This window comes from Bubalus kerabau, chromosome 1 (assembly GCF_029407905.1).
Source record: "Bubalus kerabau isolate K-KA32 ecotype Philippines breed swamp buffalo chromosome 1, PCC_UOA_SB_1v2, whole genome shotgun sequence".
NCBI lineage: Eukaryota > Metazoa > Chordata > Mammalia > Artiodactyla > Bovidae > Bubalus > Bubalus kerabau.
Genome location: NC_073624.1, coordinates 195,258,159 through 195,276,893, shown reverse-complemented (window position 1 = coordinate 195,276,893; position 18,735 = coordinate 195,258,159). Strand labels below are relative to the sequence as shown.

At 40.6% G+C, this 18,735-nt stretch overlaps 1 protein-coding gene across 2 annotated transcripts in view; it reads left to right on the top strand.

Annotated features, from left to right (window-relative positions):
* Positions 1-18,735, top strand: part of MEGF10 (multiple EGF like domains 10) — a 182,341-nt gene that overhangs the window by 115,198 nt on the left and 48,408 nt on the right. For both annotated transcript variants that reach the window (XM_055548656.1, XM_055548645.1), the window contains exons 6-8: positions 5,586-5,832; positions 7,657-7,777; positions 11,727-11,863. In XM_055548656.1, the coding sequence (XP_055404631.1) occupies positions 5,586-5,832; positions 7,657-7,777; positions 11,727-11,863 (505 nt within the window). The remainder of the gene's footprint in view (positions 1-5,585; positions 5,833-7,656; positions 7,778-11,726; positions 11,864-18,735) is intronic.

Sequence of the window (18,735 nt, the reverse complement as noted above, 5' to 3'; positions counted from 1 at the left end):
TTTTTTTCCAGTCTTCTATTTCTAGAAAATTAGGTTGTTTCTAATTTTGTTGTTATTATAAAAACATCCTTATAGCTTTGGAGGGGGTAGAATATTGTGGTTTGGAAAACAGACAAGAGATCTGTTCTTCACTCCTTTTAACCTGTATGACTTTAAGCATATCAGCTGTTGTCAGTTTTTTCAATAAAATAAGGGTGACTGTAGTCCCTGCTTCATAGGGACACTGTGGTCGTTCATCTGTCTCAGGTGCTTTCAACAGTATCGGTGGGCACAATTTGTAAATATTATTAATGGGTTAACTATTGAGAATTGATGTTGTCTTTATATACTTATGTTTGTTTCCTTTGGAAAAATCCGCAAAGATGAATTTATGAGTCAAGGGCTTCTGATAGACTTTCCCAGGCTAATCTCTAAACATAGTATCTGAACTCCCACAGTAGTGCATAGAGTGCTGGTGTTCCCAGAAAGGGAGTTATTATCATCCTCCCTGTGAGGATCAAGCTCGTTGTCATTATTATACTACTTCATTACTCAGGGGCACAGTTTTTCACAGCTTAATATCTCTGACTCATTGGAAAAGACCCTGATGCTGGGAAAGATTGAAGGCAAAAGGAGAAGAGGATGGAAGAGGATGAGATGTTTAGATAGTATCACTAACTCAATGGACATGAACTTGAGCAAACTCCGGGACACAGTGAAGGATAGGGAAGCCTGGTGTGTTGCGGTCCATGGGGTCACAAAGAGCCAGAAACGACTTTGCGACTGAACAACAACAACAGCAACATCTCCGAATCAGAATGTTTCTCATTATCATTGTCAGCCCGGTGACTGCCAGGACATGGTTGTATGAAACCTTCTGCTGACATTTGATAAGATGTAGAAGGAGAAGGAAATGGCAACCCACTCCAGTGTTCTTGCCTGGAGAATCCCAGGGACGGAGCCTCATGGGCTGCTGCCTATGGGGTCGCACAGAGTCGGACACGACTGAAGCGACTTAGCAGCAGCAGCAGCAGCAGCAGAAGGGTATCTGTGTGTCTTAAGATCTGTGAAATTCAGTTTGAGAGATATGAAAAAAGGCAAACATATATAAAAACTGTGATCTAAGTGCAGAGTTAGTGTCATGGAAAATACACAATGCCTTTTTCAGAGAGCATCTCAGATTGGGTCTGTAGAATGTACCTGAAGCTCAGAGGTTCTGGACTGAGTGGCAGGCTGGGGAGGACTGATGGCGAGGACATGTCTAATATCTCTTCCTCTCTGCTTATTTCTGTTCTTCTTTTTGTTATGCACACAGCTAAGAAAGATGATGAGGGCCATGATGTAATAGTGTAGAACTATTGCTCCAAGAGAGCATTCATGATTGTTTTTTCAAAACCTTTTGGCTGTTGCATGTATCATTCTTTCTGAATGTAAAACTGCCTGCAGCCTCCCTCTTCTTGCAGTTCCTCCTTTTTCTACATACAAATCCTTCGCACTTTACCTATATATGATTCACTATGCCATTAGGTCTCATCTTACACATCATTTTATTACGGAAGCCTTTCCCTATTCACCAACACTAGTTAATGTCATCCCTGCATTTTCCATTGTACCCAGTCCATATGCTTACCTTACGGCTTATCACAGGGTATTTATGCTCTTGCCTACTAACTTGACACCTTGTCATTAAACTGTAAGCTTGTAGAAACATGAGGTTTATTATTCTTGTTTGAAGTCAAGGTCTAGTACCATGCCTGGCAGAAGGCATGTACTTAAAAGATACAGCTTGAATCAATTTCAGTCCCTAGCCCATGAGTGTACCTCTGGTCATTAGAAGTTAGAGCCATAACGGCCCAGGGGTAATTCCATTCTCTTCAGTGCTCTACTAGTTGTCCTTAAGGGTTTGTAGCATGGACTGTACACTTCTGATATTGCATAGTAGTTTAAAATTCCTTTTATTTGTTTAACTTATTATGAGAGCTTCTTAGAGTAAGCTGTCTATACTGAGACCCTCAATAAGCTATCTCCTGAAATACCTGCATGAATCTGGGCACATGGCATCTGACAGCCTTTTTCTAGCTGTTAGCACAATAAGAGCTGAAACCAGGAGCTGTAAAGGAGGCATCACCCCCTTCTTTAATCTGAAACAAAATTTTGTTCATTTACCTTTTCCTGTTAGGCTATTCAAGCTATTTCCATGTTAACTACATTATCTTTTTTAATGTATTTTATTGAAGTATAATTGATTTACAATGCTGTGTTAATTTCTGATGTACAACACAGTAGTTCAGTTATACATATATTTTTAAAAAGGTTGTCAGTGGAAGAAACCAACCTAGTCCCTTTTTCTTGATGAGTGAAACATTTGCCTCTTGAAATTTGTGTGAAATGTTAACTAAAAGATGCCAGATAATTTGAGTTCACCCTCTTCAAACTGTCTTTCCAAATGCAGTAGTTGAATTCAGGATAATTGTCCAAGCTTGGCACTAAACATAAGGAACAAATTCTGCCTCTTGTCGGGACACTCAACATACTCTTGTGTATGTAGTAATCAGGGAAGAAAGCTGGCTTTTGTGCGATAAACTGTGTAACTCACTGGGGTACATTTAACAGTGGATGTACTGAAGCAGTTAAATCTGACAAATGAAAAAAGGAAGTCGCAGTGACGCCTACATTCAAGCCAGGCTTCTGTATCTTACTTACTCTACTTCCTGTCTGTTTTTCTGTAGACTTCTGTCTGTGGATTTTCCTCCCAACGGAGTCCATGTTGGTGCCTCGTACTCACATTGTGAGGCATATGTATCAATGGCTTTTTTAGGGAAATACAACCCCGAGGGGAGAAGCTGTCACTTCAAAGCATGCCACAATGCTTAGACACAGCCAGAAAATTAACCATGTCTGCACGATAATATTTCTTATATTTCTTTAATGCTTTAACCCTTTCTTTGATGCTGATGTGCGTGTGTACTTGGTCGTGTCTGACTCCTTGTTACCCCATCAACTGTCGCCCGCCAGCCTCCTCTGTCCGTGGGATTTTCCAGCAAGATTACTGGAATGGGTTGCCATTTCCTTCTCCAGGGGATCTTCCCAACCCAGTGATCGAACTCATGTCTCTTGACTACTGTGTTACGTGGGTGGCTGGATTGATGCTGATAGTGATCAATTTCTGCTATAAACTTGTTTCTACCACAAGGAGATATCTTAAGAGTTTTGTTTTTGTCTGATCATAATAGAACTGATATCTGCCTGACTGCTATGCTGGGAGAGAAGCTGTTGAAGAGGGTGGGTAAATAAATGGATTATGAAGCAGAGGAGAGACCAGCTCTGTCCCCTCAGTACTTGGTTTCTTCCTACCACTCACCTCTTATTGTAAAATATACTTTATAAAATGAATATGCTCCAGCCCACCCTTAACCCAGTTTCACAGTGAGGGGAAAGGACTCTCACCCTTCATGAGTTGTTATTTTGTTTGTTTGTTTTAATTCTTTTAACATGATCATGATATCCTTATCAAGGTAGATTTATTAGCTACATTGTTTTCTTGTGTCAATTAATTAATTCTCCATTATACATAAGGAAAAATGGAGCTTTAATTTAATATGAGGTTCCCAGAAGTTGAAAGGAATATGGACATTTTGGAGAGGATTCAGCAGAGAAAATGTGTGAAATTGAATAAACTTTAAAAAAATGCATCAAAGTGTTGAAGTTGTAGTATTTAGTATATATTTGGGCTATACTGGCGTCAAGGATGTATTTGCATTTAAGGAGTAAAATCATTTATAATATAGAGAGCAATGCTACACTAGACTGACTATACTGTAAAGAAGATGTGGGGGGACGGGAGGATCAAATTATAGAACAATGGCTTTGACTTACATAGAATGAAGATTTTCCTTACTCTTAGGACTGATGAACCAGGGCGCTAGTTACAGAGGACTTGTTTACTTTGGGGGAACCTTCGGAACAAGATAGATTCCTTTCCAACTGAGATAGCTGGGAGGATTTCAAGAAACACACCATGTAATTTTTTTAAGAATGGATCTTAGATTGAAAGAATTAAAACTGAAAGAAAAAGGAGTGTTGTCCATATCCACAGGCAAAAAAAAAAAAAAAACTACTCATATGAATAATAGTTAGGCTGAAATCTCATCTTGGAACCATCACCTAATCTTATTTTGTGAGAGAAGATTGTTCTTAGGTAATTGCTTTCTTGATCTGCTTTAGGTTCAATAATTCTTTCTCACTGTTTTTATTTAATTGTGTTAAAGTATGTTTATTAAAGTACTAATAAGACTAAAGCCATACTCATTAGAAACAGAATTATTCATTTAAATTTTTTGATATTATGAAGTGAAAGGTAGGTTCTAATACTGGAAGATGAATCCTGCAAGTCTAAAAAGTTGTTGTCTGTGTGCCTAGTTTTGTTTTTTTTTAATAGTTTATTCTGTATCTGACATTACAAAATTTTTATGAAATGAAACTTTGTTTTATCGTAAAGGCAATTTATCCTAGGAACTCTAGGCAGGGTACTTCTTCCCCAGTGATTTTTATAGCATCTAATTAATAAATGGATACTGACTAGGCAATGCATGTTAAGGGTAGACTTTGCTTATTGTCACCCTTGATAAATTTTAGAATGTTTGCGACTGAAGTTTTTTTCTTCTCTGCTTCTTCCTGCTCGTTGACTTGAATCAAAGCCATTATTCCTTTCCTTGGGAAATGCACCTTCAAGTTTTTTAAATGCTTTTTTATTGCCTTTGTCTTTCCTGGTTTTATCTACCTCTTATCTGTTTATTTGCTGTCCACTTTCAGGTTCCGGCTTGTTATATTTTTAAAATAAGTCAATGACTTAAACATTTTAGTCAGTTTTTTTTTTTTTCCTGCCTTTTCTGGTTACCTCCCAATCACACATATTTTGACTGATTTATCATGAAAGCACATCAATTTCCTTTTCGGGAGCTCGGCCCAGGCCCATAGCTAGCAGGATCAGCCCACTCCACAGTGGACTGCATGTGGGTCATTTCTTTGTCCCTCTGATAACTGCGTGAGTCACTAAGCCGCTGACTGCCATGCTTCTTGCCCGGTTTCCTGTCTCTTGTCAGCTCCTTCCTGCCCTTTCTTCATGCTGTAGGCAGCTGATCTTACTAGAAGGCAAATCTCCATTGACCCTCAGTGCTTAAAATCCTTTATTACCAATCCTCTGTCAACTAGATACAATCCAAACTTCTTGATGTGTATAAAACCCTTGCATAAGCTGACCATTCCCACCTGCCTAGTCAGCCTCCTCTTTGCCCACAACTGCTCACACCCTCCCCTAGCCAGTGACTCTGCCCACATCACACACACACTCCAGGTGCAGGGAGCAGGCTGAGCACAGGCCTCAAGCGATGCTTGAGAAATGGAGTGATAGAAAGTGGTCCAGTGCTGAGCACCAGTGAAATATTGCCATAGGTGTGTACCCAAGCCCTGATGCTCAGTGGAGAAATGGTGATAAAGGGGCCATCCAGCCACTGTCTGCAAGGGGAGAGGAAAGCTGGTACTGAAGAGCTTGCCATTATCCACACCCACACTCTGATGCCCTCCACTGTTTCTTTCCCCAACCTCAGCCTGCGACGGTGATCACTGGGGGCCTCACTGCAGCAGCCGGTGCCAGTGCAAAAATGGGGCACTGTGCAACCCCATCACAGGGGCTTGCCACTGCGCTGCGGGCTTCCGGGGCTGGCGCTGTGAGGAGCGCTGTGAGCAGGGCACCTACGGTAACGATTGTCACCAGAGATGCCAGTGCCAGAATGGAGCGACCTGCGATCATGTCACGGGCGAGTGCCGCTGCCCACCCGGATACACTGGAGCCTTGTAAGTGATGCGCCACTGGGCAGCGTGGCAGAGCCCGCCCACCTTCTCTGTTCCTGCTGCTGCCAGCCTCATATTCCTGTACTTCTGTCTCTCTGGCTGCCTAAGGAGTTACTGAGGGGACAGGACTCCAGGCAGTGATGGCCGCTAGGTGCTCCTGCTGTTTGTTGAACGTTAGAGCCCTGTCAGGGTCTCAGAACCAGCTTCCATGCCTTCCTTTGGCAGAGCAGAGATAGAGGGGCCTGGATGTTGTGTTGAGTAGCAATATTTGGGGTTTCTGGGGCAGATTTGGGTTTCACTTTGACACTCCCTTAATTGCATTCATTTCACACTTTGATACTCCCTGGATTGCATTCATTTTACACTTTTGGCTATTAATGGTCCATGTTGTTCTGCTCTGTGTGGCAGTTAATTAGATGGATAAAAGAGGATGCGTTCAGTGACTTACAGAAGGAAATAGATGTTAGAAATAGTTTATGCTCAAAGGTTAGCAGGGTTATTTAAGGCTCATAGATATGTATGTGTTGTTTTGTGAAGACTTGTACCACATTTGTGTAGTGTATGTGCACACAGTTTAGTTCTTTCTGGAAAACATAGAAGCAAGTACTTAATCTCTACTGTGTTGTGCTTAGTTGCTCAGTTGTGTCCGACTCTTGGTGACACCATGAACTGTAGCCCACCAGGCTGCTCTGTCTATGGGGATTCTCCAGACAAGAATACTAGAGTGGGTTACCATGACCTCCTCCAGGGAATCTTCCCAACCCAGGGATGGAACCCAGGCCTCCTGCATTGGAGGCGGATTCTTTACTGTCTGAGCCACCAGGGAATCCCAAGAATACTGGAGTGGGTAGCCTATACCTTCTCCTGGGGATCTTCCCGACCCAGAAATTGAACCGAGGTCTCCTGCATTGCAGGTGGATTCTTTACCAGCTGAGCGCCCAGGGAAGCCCTTGTCTCTACTACTTTCTTTATTTTGTGGGAAGGGCATTCTTTGGTTTGCTTGTATTAGCAAATAGACTAAGAGGCAGAATTTGCCCCAAAAAGTGAGATTAAAAAAAAATCTTGTTCCCTTTCTGAGAAAATCACACCTATAAATCACAGAACTAAAACTTGAAAAAAATGTGGCTCATGAGGTAGCTGTTTCCTGCTGACAGAGTTAGGGCTGTAAAGTAAAGCTAAAGAAAAAACTGAATTAGCCAAGAAAGCCCTGATTTTCAGAAAAATGGATGAGCATCTCAGACTATTTAATTGTTAATGTTCCTTTTATGGGTTTTTATCAAGGTCCTAGTTGAATAAGGCTTTGAGAAATTTGGAGTAATTTTATAGGAGAGTAAAAAAGACAAAGGCTTAGAGTAAGAGGTATATTCATATAATATGGAGGAGGCTCATCATTTTGAAGAAGAGAATGCTAAAAATTGAGTACAAGGAATATGGAATTAGGTGATGTGAAGATGTTTCATTCTTCTTTGAGATTAGAACAAACACACCAAGTACACTTCCAGTGTAACCCATGGGCTTTTTGAGAGTTGCATGGATAGTTCCTGTCACTAAGGAGTGTGTGGCCAGTGAGAGTCATCTCTCTGATAGGACAGATTCTTCTCAAATTGAAATGGTTTCAGTAGAAAATATCCCCCCAAAAGGGAAGGAGTAGGTGACCCCTTGACCCTTCCAGTCAATATGATTGGTGCTCTTGATGTTAATGAAACGAACAATATTGAACAGAGGAGCTTGTCTCTTTTAGGGTCCTGGGTGCTGCTGTGTTTGTGAACCTAAGGGTTGTAGGTTGGGATAAACTATGATGTCCTTTGTCACATGTTAATCCCTCAGCTGTGAGGATCTTTGTCCCCCTGGCAAGCATGGACCACAGTGTGAGCAGAGATGCCCCTGCCAGAATGGAGGCGTATGTCATCACGTCACTGGAGAGTGCTCTTGTCCTGCTGGTTGGCTGGTAAGCATCCCTCCCCACCTGCCAAAGCCCCCTGTTTCAGGATACCCGAGTGAAAATGCATGGGGAGAACTTTAATAAAAAGAATGTCACATCCATGGATAAAAATTTCAAAATTGGAAATATCTGATCATTTCAAAGGAGGAATTTTTTAGTCCAGAGAAGGCAGAAGGTGATTAAATCCTGAACTTGAAATTTACTAAGGGTCCTCATGGAAAAGTTAGTAGGTCATCTGTCCTGCATCTCCCTTCAGGATATAAAAGGGAAATATCTCACCTTTCACATGACAGCAAAAGCTGTTAAACACGGTAAGTATTCAAATAAGCACTTTCATAATTATGTTCTATGGATCATTATTATTCTTTGGGAACATTATTCTCAACAGGTTAAGTGTTGTGTGAAAAAGTTATTTGGTCTTTGAATCTAGAGACTCACTGAGGTCAATCAAGTTTTCCAAGTATTGAAGAACTCAGAGTCTTTAGTGTAATGATCTGTACCTTACTACACTTCCCAAATTTTGACTATGATACTCTTTCTTTGTGTAATATCTCACAGGCTTAATCTTACGTGGAATACACAATGTCAAAGCTGGTTTATTAGGTAGATTAAAATCAGGCAATAATATTGGTTCATGTTTCTCTGAGTTGGTTTCTGTAAAAGTCTGCTTGAAGACAGGAGAGTGAACGACCAATGTCTGTTTCCTTCGTTAACATACAGAAAACAAAACAGCAGTTTACTTCATGACTACCTGCCATCTCCATGAGCTGTGGTGAAGTTGCTCTTGCAGGGGTACAAGTGATGTAATTGCTAGGTTCAATACCAACTCCTCCATCTTCATTCTACTTTGTTCCTCCAAAGCTTTTGACTCTGTTGCTCATCCACCTCCCTTTCCTCATCTCGTTCTCCACTTCTCCCCTTCTCCTACCTCTCTTATTAAAGGTCTCTTTTCCTAATCCCTCTTTTTTTATATACCATTTTATTTCCTGTGTTTCATGCCAGTCTTTCTCTTTTCTCATGATACATCTTTCCTGGAAATCTCATTAAGATCCATTGCTTTAACAATCATCAGCTGATGTTTCTCAGCCTTGACCTTCTCTGACCTGAACACAGATGTGTGTTTGTCACTGTGTTGTTAGACTCTCCACCCTAGTTTCACCTAAAGACATGGGTCACTATCTGCCTGAACTATGCCTAGGCTGGAGCCTTAGGAGGCAGACATGGGATTGCCCTTGCTGTAGGAATAGAACAAAGAAGACTTGGAGTCCACTTCCAGTCAGAATCATGGGAAGTAAGATTGGGTTCAAGATGGTAAGACCACTGGGAGAAGTGAAAAAGAAATATCAGACCCAAAGCAAGAATTGGAAATGATAAGCAGACAAGACAAGGAAGCAGAGCCTGGAGAAACTCCATGGAGCAATAGAGTCAGTGCAAGGGGGCCTTTTATTGAGTGCCTGATGGTGAGGCAAATAGAGAAGCTATTGAAGAACTACTGACCTGGAAGCAGGCCTGTCAAAGTCAGTGTTCATAGAACCAAATTTGTCATACACCTAAAACTTGCTTAAGGTGATTCTGGTTTTACTTTTTTTTTTTGTCTTCATGCAAACCAACACTTCTCTCTTAGTTGCCCAAAGTAGAAATGCTGAAATATCTTTGATTCCTTCTCTTCTTTTATTTCTTATAGTCAGCCTTTTGCAAACACTGGTCATTACTTGGTTCTCGGCAAGGGATGGATTTTGCTGAGGTAGCAGAGTGTCCAGGGAGCTCCATGTTCTTTGCATGAGGAGCCGTAGAAAAATTACTTGCAGAATTTTTGTGTAGACATTGTCTGTAGAGTTGCCTCATCTTGAGGTTGAAGCCTTCTTCTTCTGGGTTGGAGTGGTCATGAGGTAGGATGCTGGTGACCACGAGGTTGGACCATGAGTCCCAGTAGGTGGACATATGGCCCTCTCCATCAGCCAAGCAGAGCCTCCCGTATACTCTGCACCCCTACCTCGATGGATGTTTCTTACTGAATGTTTCAGGTCATTTTTCTCTAAGTGCAGCTGAGCTTCCAAGTTATACTTCTCTTTGCAGCATTTTATTTGGGCAGTAATCCTAGGTGCTTTTCATAGGTGGCTATGTATTCCTATTCCACATACACAAGTATATATTTCAACTAATAATGTCCTGTGTGCATACCAAGTCACTTCATTCGTATCAGACTCTCTGCTTCTGTATAGACTGTGGCCCACCAGGCTCCTCTCTCCATGGTTCTCCAGGCATGAATACTCGAGTGGGTTGCCCTACCCTCCTCCAGGGGATCTTTCAGACCCAGGGGTCAAACCCATGTATCCTGTGTCTCCTGCATTGGCAGGAGGGTTCTTTCTTTCTTTTTTTTGGCAGGCAGCTTCTTTAACACTAGAGCCACCTGGGAAGCCCAATAATATTCTACTTAAAGCTATTGACTCACATTAATCTTTCTTTGCAAACAGTATTTCAACAGCATCTCTAAAGCTTATGTGGGACCATTACAAAATGTGAGTAGTTCCTGAGAGAGTGAGAATTTTCACCAGAACCCTGGCTTACCATGGATTGACCCTTGGCATATTTATTTCATCTAGTCATGTTAATATGTTGTGCTAGAATGAGGGGTTAGAGCTATTTTCATATCTGTCTCCCTCATCATATTGTGAGCTAATTAAAGGTTGTGACTTTATCTTTGATTCTCAGAGCTTAGCACGATGCCTGGCACATAGATGATTCTCACTTAAGCACTGATTTGAATCATCTCTCAAAGGCTTTTTCAGTTCCAAGATTCTGGAAGAACTTTTCTCGTTGGTAGATAGCTAGAAACCACCAGAGGAGACTTAATTAGCACACCAACTGCCTTTGTGGGTAGCCAGGAGTTAGAGGAAATGCATTTTCTTATGCTATCCAGAATAAACATTTACAAAACCATCTGGTGTTCGCCAGCCTCCAATTTCAGAGTGCCCACAGTCTGTCTTTTTTTATAGAGAAGGAGGACAAAGCAACAGCTTCCAACAGTTAAAAACATTGTAAAAATCCCTGTTATTTGGGGTTATTTTGTTTGATGTAATAGTAACTCCAATAAATACATGATAAACTACAAAGCCAAGTTATGTAGCCAAAGGAAGTAGAAAATAGTAGAGTATTCCATTGACTTATTGGTCAAGTATCTTATGGTTCTCCACATAGGGCTGGAATAAATATGACAATATCTGACAAGACAGACAGCCTCTAGGGTGAGAAGATGTGTCCAAGTTACTCTCTCGATTTCTCTCCCAGGAAATTAGTTTTCCTATTGATCTTGGCCCAGCAATGTTTGTTGAACCTGCTGAAAGTAAAAGTGTCTTTTCTTCCAAAATAAAATGTCTAGAATTGTTGCTGTTGAAGTATTTCTTAGGCAATGTTAATGTTAATTCAGATACACAAAATGTCAATCCTTTTTCTAATGCTTGCTTATAAGAAATAAAACCAACGATAAGGTGTATTTTCTCTAGAACATATGGTAAAATATTTGAATATTCCATTTGGGCCAGATGTTATCATTTATGTAATGGATGCTCAATAAGTGCTGTTCACTTACTGTACATGTAAGACACAGGAAGAACACTTAGGAGGATTTCTAAATTCCTTAGGTTCCCATAATCATTTGAGGTGACTGTATTTTTTTTTAACATAGGTATTTCTTATGATTACTATGCTGCCACCTATGCATGTATCTTGAAGATTTAGGCTTACTAAGAAAATAAGTCAGTTTAGAATTTCTAACACCTTTGAGGTGATAAACAGAGTTTATGTGTTCTAAAATCTCCTTTGTCTAATCTTTGCGCAGCCCCGTTCCCATACCCTGCTTTCCCTTCCTGCTCCCTCTCTTTTCTCCCTTCTCTCTCTTCTCTGACCCTTCCCCGGCTGGAGGCCCATCTAATTTTCCAAGTCTCTTTGAATGCAGGGCACAGTGTGTGGCCAGCCTTGCCCCGAGGGTCGCTTTGGAAAGAACTGTTCGCAAGAATGTCAGTGCCATAATGGAGGGACATGCGACGCTGCCACAGGCCAATGTCACTGCAGCCCCGGGTACACAGGGGAAAGGTAAGGGCAGCCTTGTGCCTCTCTGACTATTGCGTGGAAGCGAAGCTGGGAGGATCCAGGGAGTGCATTTACTACCATTTGTCTGTGACTATCCTATGATCTTCCCAGAAGCATCTCTAAGGTATCAGTGTATCTGACAGATTCCTTCCCAACTCAGTGCATAGCAACTGGACCACTGACAACAGTGGTGAATTGAAGATGCAGAGAAAGCATTTTTTTAAAAAATGAGGAAATATCAGAAACCCATGATGGATCAGTTCTACACAGTTAAGTGATTAGGGCAGCCACTTCAAACCCCAACACTTCTAACATTTTAAAGATTTCCGGATAGATTTATTATTTTTAAAATATATGTCAGGCATAAAGTTACCTTCCTATGACACTGTGTACCCTTAAGAATATGTGTCGTGTCACTGTGTGGTGGTGATAGGAGTGAGACCCGGTGGGACTTACAGGTCTCTCCTGATGCTTGTGTGGGGTGTGGTTTTCTATCCACAGCTTGTCCGTTTTGTGTGTTAGGTGGTAAAGTGTTACCCAGAGTGCTTTGTTCAGCCTACAGCTTCTAATTTGCTCTTTAATCTGTTGTATCCTGAAAGATTTGATAACCAAGCTTGTTAGCTGTGTCTGTAAAATTAGAGAAAGAGGCTTGAGAGGCAGAAGATATAATAGCCCCAAACAAAGAATTTGAAACCTCTGTCCTTGGAAATATGCTCATCTATAATGTTCAAACAATAATTGTACTTTCTTCTAGGGTTGTTGTTAAGAATTAAATGAGTACATTAAAGCTTTTAGAACAGTGCTAAATCTTCCAAATATTAGCTATTATTATAGTTGAATGATTCTATGAACTGTATAAATATTAGTGATGATTAACTTGAATGATATCTAGAAACTGTATAAATATGAGCTATCATTATTTTTTGATATCTGTGAATTAAAAATTCCTTTAACCTTCCTCTCTAATTTTTTTCTTTCTAAAATTCTGGTCTATCACTTTTAATAAGATTTGATATTTGGCAAAACTAATACAATTATGTAAAGTTTAAAAAAAAAAAAAAAAAGATACTGTAGGGTGTTTTCCCCCTCCAATTTAGGCTTCACACTTTCTTAGGAAATTTATTTATAAATATTTTATAATTTTTGAAGAATCCCATTTAAGTTTTAATTGGATATTTCTGGATAAAGAAAATCTTGCCTTTGAATATTTATTTTTTATTTAGTCACTCTACCAAACTTCTTATTTAATTCTCATGTTATTTTTAGCAAACACTAATCTAGATAGCATATTGAAAAGCAGAGACATTACTTTGCCAACAAAGGTCCATATAGTCAAGACTATGGTTTTTCCAGTGGTCATATATGGATGTGAGAGTTGGACTGTGAAGAAAGCTGAGTGCCGAAGAATTGATGCTTTTGAACTGTGGTGTTGGAGAAGACTCTTGAGAGTCCCTTGGACTGCAAGGACATCCAACCAGTCCATTCTGAAGGAGATCAGCCCTGGGATTTTTTTGGAAGGAATGATGCTAAGGCTGAAACTCCAGTACTTTGGCCACCTCATGCGAAGAGTTGACTGATTGGAGAAGATTCTGATGCTGGGAGGGATTGGGGGCAGGAGGAGAAGGGGACGACAGAGGATGAGATGCCTGGATGGTATCACTGACTTGATAGACGCAAGTCTGAGTGAACTCCAGGAGTTGGTGATGGACAGGGAGGCCTGGCATGCTGTGATTCATGGGGTCACAAAGAGTCGGACACAACTGAGCGACTGAACTGAACTGAACTGAAGGTTATTTTATTATCTACAGATAAAGATAAATTAGTCTCTTTGGTATTTGTAATGTGTCATTTACTTGAGTGATTGCATTAATTTAAACTTCTAAATAGTATAGTGGAATAGTGAAAGTTGCTCAGTAGTGTCTGACTCTTTGGGACCACATGGACTATACAGTCCATGGAATTCTCCAGGCCAGAATACTGGAGTGGCTAGCCTTTCCCTTTTCCAGGGGATCTTCCCAACCCAGGGATCGAACCCAGGTCCCCTGTATTGCAGGCAGATTCTTTACCAGCTGACCCACAAGGGAAGCCGAAGAATACTGAAGTGGGTAGGCTATCCCTTCTCCAGTGGATCTTCCTGACCCAGAAATCAAACCAGGGTCTCCTGCATTGCAGGTGGATTCTTTACCAACTGAGCTATGAGGGAAGCCCAAACTTCTAAATGAATGTTGACAAATATAGATAAAAGTGGGAATTCCTATCTTCTTCCTAATTTTATTGAAAATGGCTACTGGTTTCTAGTAGATGGTCTTTTTCATCTTTGAGTAGTTTTTTAAAAATCCCTGTTTTTATTAGAAACTTTTTTAGTAATATCAGTTTAGTTTCATTAATACAATTGTGTATTTTCCTTAATTTTTGATGTTATGAATTATTGGCGCCTTTAGCACATGGTTTCTATAACATGTAATTGGGGTACTCAGAAAGTTTTTGTGCCTGCTTCCTGGTTTATGGTTGTATTTTGGAAAATGAGGTTGTTAGATGAATTCTGGATCCATGTTGTATTAAAGTCTTAATATAAAAAGATGAATCAGGGCAAGAGAGGCATGGGACCAAGCAGAACCCTAAGTAATAGTTCTGCGTAATATTTTTGGACACTAAAAATTTAAATATAATAGTTTTCTTGCCCTGTCTGGATTTAAGTCTCAAATTCAAGGAACATAAAATCAGCAAACATACAGGTAGGCTTATAGTCATTTAGAACACAGGGAAAGGGGATAACAGCTAATTTTCAGGTGAATTTTTGATTTGAGGCCAGGCAGGCAAAGAGCCAGAGTAAGAGAGGAAAGTGAAGAAGGAACTTGCTTCTTAACTTGTTTTTATAACGGTTGTGTGTGTTTTGTTTTGTTTTTTGTTTGTTTGTTTTTTGATGAACTGATGACATGACTCCTGTTTCCAATTCTTCTCTGATACATGGAAACACACAGACTCACAACACAATGACATCAAGCACATTTGTCATCGTGAAAGAAACAGTGGTTATGCAACCATTTGTGGCAGGAGGTGTGGGGAAAGCAGTCCAAGGGCCAAGGGTCTTGCCCTTTCCCCTGTTTTGAGAAGTCAGCGAAACATGACCCCTGAGGTCAGGCCAGAGGGGAGCAGGTACCGCCACAGGCAGCTGGCCCAGAGTGCACCCCGGATGTGGGAATGGCTCTCCCAGCCAGAGAGGACACAGAACAAACAAGACAGGCACCTCGTAGGCAGACAGAGCAGCTCATGGGCTGCCCACATGATAGGCTGTAGGGTTTGTGGGATGGTTTCAGAGGACAGTGTGGTGAGGAAGGGTCATGTGGCACAGCCGAGTATGGTGGCTCTCAGATCCTCGCAGAACTCCTTCTGAAGGGGCTGAAAGAGTGTTCTTAATGCTGATGGGTTGTCGTGGCATCATTGCACTGGGGTTTTGATGGCCTAGCGTGAGTCCATGTACGTGATTGTTATCTCTTACGTGTTAGCTGGGTGGAGAGGTCTGTGGATCAATCATGGACTCTGTTAAAGGAAAGCCCCAGAATGTTACACTATGCTGTGCTCTGTACCACCCTCACAGTGAAGAAGAATGTGGGCCAAAGGAGGGAAAGTCCAGAGTTATAGACAGGAATTGGGGGGATGCAGAATTGGTCTTCAACAGAGGCAGTCTTTTCTGCTTCCAGTATGCAGGAAAAGCTGACTCTTTCCCAGTGTTCTTTATATAAATATTTTCCCAAGAGCAGCAGTTTCAGGGGTTTGAAAGGCAGGCAGCTGATCTATTGATCTCGGTCTGATGAGGAATGTGATTCTTTCACAGTAAATCATGCTTTGGCCCAATTATTGTGGTCACTCTGGAAGGCCATACGTAAAAGAACAAAGGAGAAAATGGGACCTGGCACCCCTTCCATGCTAACGCACTTTCTTTTCTATAAGTTCACAGTGAGATGCAATGAGATAATCAAAATGATAGGCAAACAAGTCTGTGACCCTCATTGGTTTGGGCATTAGTGTCATGTCTTACCAGATTATCACAACTTAATGTGTGTCCGTTTTTCCAAACTCCAGGGTATTATTTCAAAAAATCTAAAAAAAAGTAAAATAAAATAGGAACTTCATATTTTCATATTTCTACTGTGGCCAGTATTTATCGCTGTATTTTTACCTGTCTCTCTGCCATCTCTTAAGAAAGAAAGTATTTCCTCTTTTAGTGACTTCTAAGATTACTTTTCTTATTCCACATGGGACCACAAAAGCAACATTGAGGGCATAAAATTTGTTGAGAAATGATGTTTCTTTCAGAAAAATGAGCCCAAAAGGGAGGTAAGACTGCTCGACAAAGACTTTTAATTCAGCCAATGAGAAGGGTGTAATCTACTTCACCACTGTGTTTATTTTCAAGATGGAAAAGATCTACTTCTAGAAAGATATCCTACCATTTTGGTGTGGTAGGTGGCAACTAACAGGATTCTCTTACAAGCGCAACACTGATGGAAAAGAAGCAGGATGGTGAACCAAGCTTTACTGACTACTTTCGTAAGAAAAATTCGAATGGCTTTTTGCCGTTTAAAACACAAACTTAGTAGTGTGTTTAATTATAGGTTAGAAAGGTAAATCTGGGTCATGCCCAGCTATTACGGATTTTGTTTGCTCAGAGAGAAGGAAGTCTCTGCCAAGATAGGATAGAATAGTCACACGCTCCCCTGTCTTTGGTGGCAGACGTTTTCCCGTGCTTCCCATTGCTCTTCCGTTCCCCTTTTTTAGAGCTGTGCTTTTCCCCAAGTTAAAATCCTGGAGTCCAAAATGTAGCATTTGGGTTTCTTTTAGTAATATGATTTACCTTAAGCATAACTTTTTCTTTTTTTCTGGTATTGCCTTGCAAGGACATCTGGACGGACAGGTTGCCAAACCGTCTTGCCAACCTTTAGCGGAGCCATGAAGAGGCCCGATGATTGACCGACAGCATTTCTTTCTCTAAAGTTTACATTTTGGGGAGTAAACTAAGTGACTTGGCTTAGTAAAGCTGCTTAGAAGTTAAAAATAGAGTGCCTTTAAAAAACACTCTGGTCTAAAAATAGGTATACTCGTGTAACTTTGCAACACACATCTGATTTTATGCTAAATGAACTTAGTTCAATTACTCCAGAACTCTAATGCATTGTCGAGTGATTGAATTGAAGACTTTGCCTATTGAAAAAAAGTCTACAGTCTGTGAAACCAAATTTGCAAGAGTCCCTTTTCCCTAAATATGTCAGAGCCAGAGTTAACCAGAAAAATATCAAAGGGTTCTCAAGATTTATCCTCTGCTCTAAACTAGAATCCTATCCAGTCCTGGTATTGTTAGTCCCCACACCCTATCATTAAAAATATGCAAAGCCTTGTGGAAAATGTTTGCTTTTCAGCCCCTTTCCTGTTGCTTTGAAGTCTGCTTGGATTCATTATCGTGCACTTGCTGCTTGCCTTGTACCCATCTGAAAAAATGCAGTGCTGACCTACATTTTTGACTCTGGGTCTGGCATGACTTGAGAGCCACATGGGAAGTGGCTGCTGAGACTCACAAAGAGTACTCTGCTTGTGGCCGCACTCTGGCTAAGCAAGACTCCGGCTGCCTCTCCCTTGGCAGAAAGCACTCCTTCTGCTGTGGGAAATCCTATCAAGTCACCTTGCCTGGTCAGAAAGAAAAAGCTGGCCCAATAGCAGGGCATACGCTCCAAGGAGCCATGAGGATTTTCTCTTCTTGAGTCCCTCCAGCAACTCGGCTTCCCACCCAGTCTGACTTACCCACAGCATATCCTCATGCCACAATCTAAGGCCATTTTTTAAAAGAAAAAAAGGTGGATTTTTGAGATATGATTTTTTTTTTCCTTGCTGTTTGGTAGCCCTTCTTCCCAAGAGGACAAAACCCCACCTAATAATAATGTTGTGTTCGGGGAACTCACAGCCTCCTGGCAGGAGTTTCCCAGGTTGAAATTGAGGACACCTGATTTCAATAGCTCAGATTTTCCCAAAGTCCTCCCAAAGGAGGACTTTCTTTGTCAAGTTGCAAAACTTTCTGAATAAGGAGCAGTTATTGCCATACAGCTTTGAAAAGATAGACACGTGGTTGAGGTTAAAAATTAACATCAACATAAAAGCCAAGAGAATTAACATTTTGTTTCGAATTTGCTCCAAAGTTTTCACTTTGAAATGGGGAAAGGATGTATTTTATTTAAGAATAGTTAATTTACAATGTTGTGTTAGTTTCAAGTGAACAACAAAGTGATGCAGTTATACATACATATTCTTTTTCAGATTCTTTTCCATTTTAAGTTATTAAAAGATACTGAGTATAGTTCCCCATGCTGTATATAGTAGGTCCTGTTGTTTACATATATTGAATAAAGTAGTGTGTATCTGTTAACACCAAACTCCTAAATTATCTCCCTCTACCCACTACCCACTTTGGTAACCATAAGTTTGTTTTTTGTGTCTATGAGTCTGTTTCTGTTTTGTAAATAAATTCATTTTTGTCATTTGTTTAGATTCCATATATAGGTGGTATTATATGATGTTTGTCTTTCTCTGACTTACTTTACTCAACATGATAATATCCAGGTCCATCCATGTTTGCTGCAAATGGCATTACTTCATTTTTTGAGAGAGAGCATATGTTTTAATTCTCTAATAATGGGCTGGGGCTCACACTTGGGCAATTCATTTTCTCTCTTTCCTGGTATCTACTAAAGTGCTGTGTATACCTTTAGCAAGGACTAGGTATAAAACATGCTTCCCATCCCAAATTCACATTTTGTTTTTGATTTTACTATTTCTTTAAACAGGTTATATGACTGTTACTATTATAATTTTTTTAATGCTTTTCA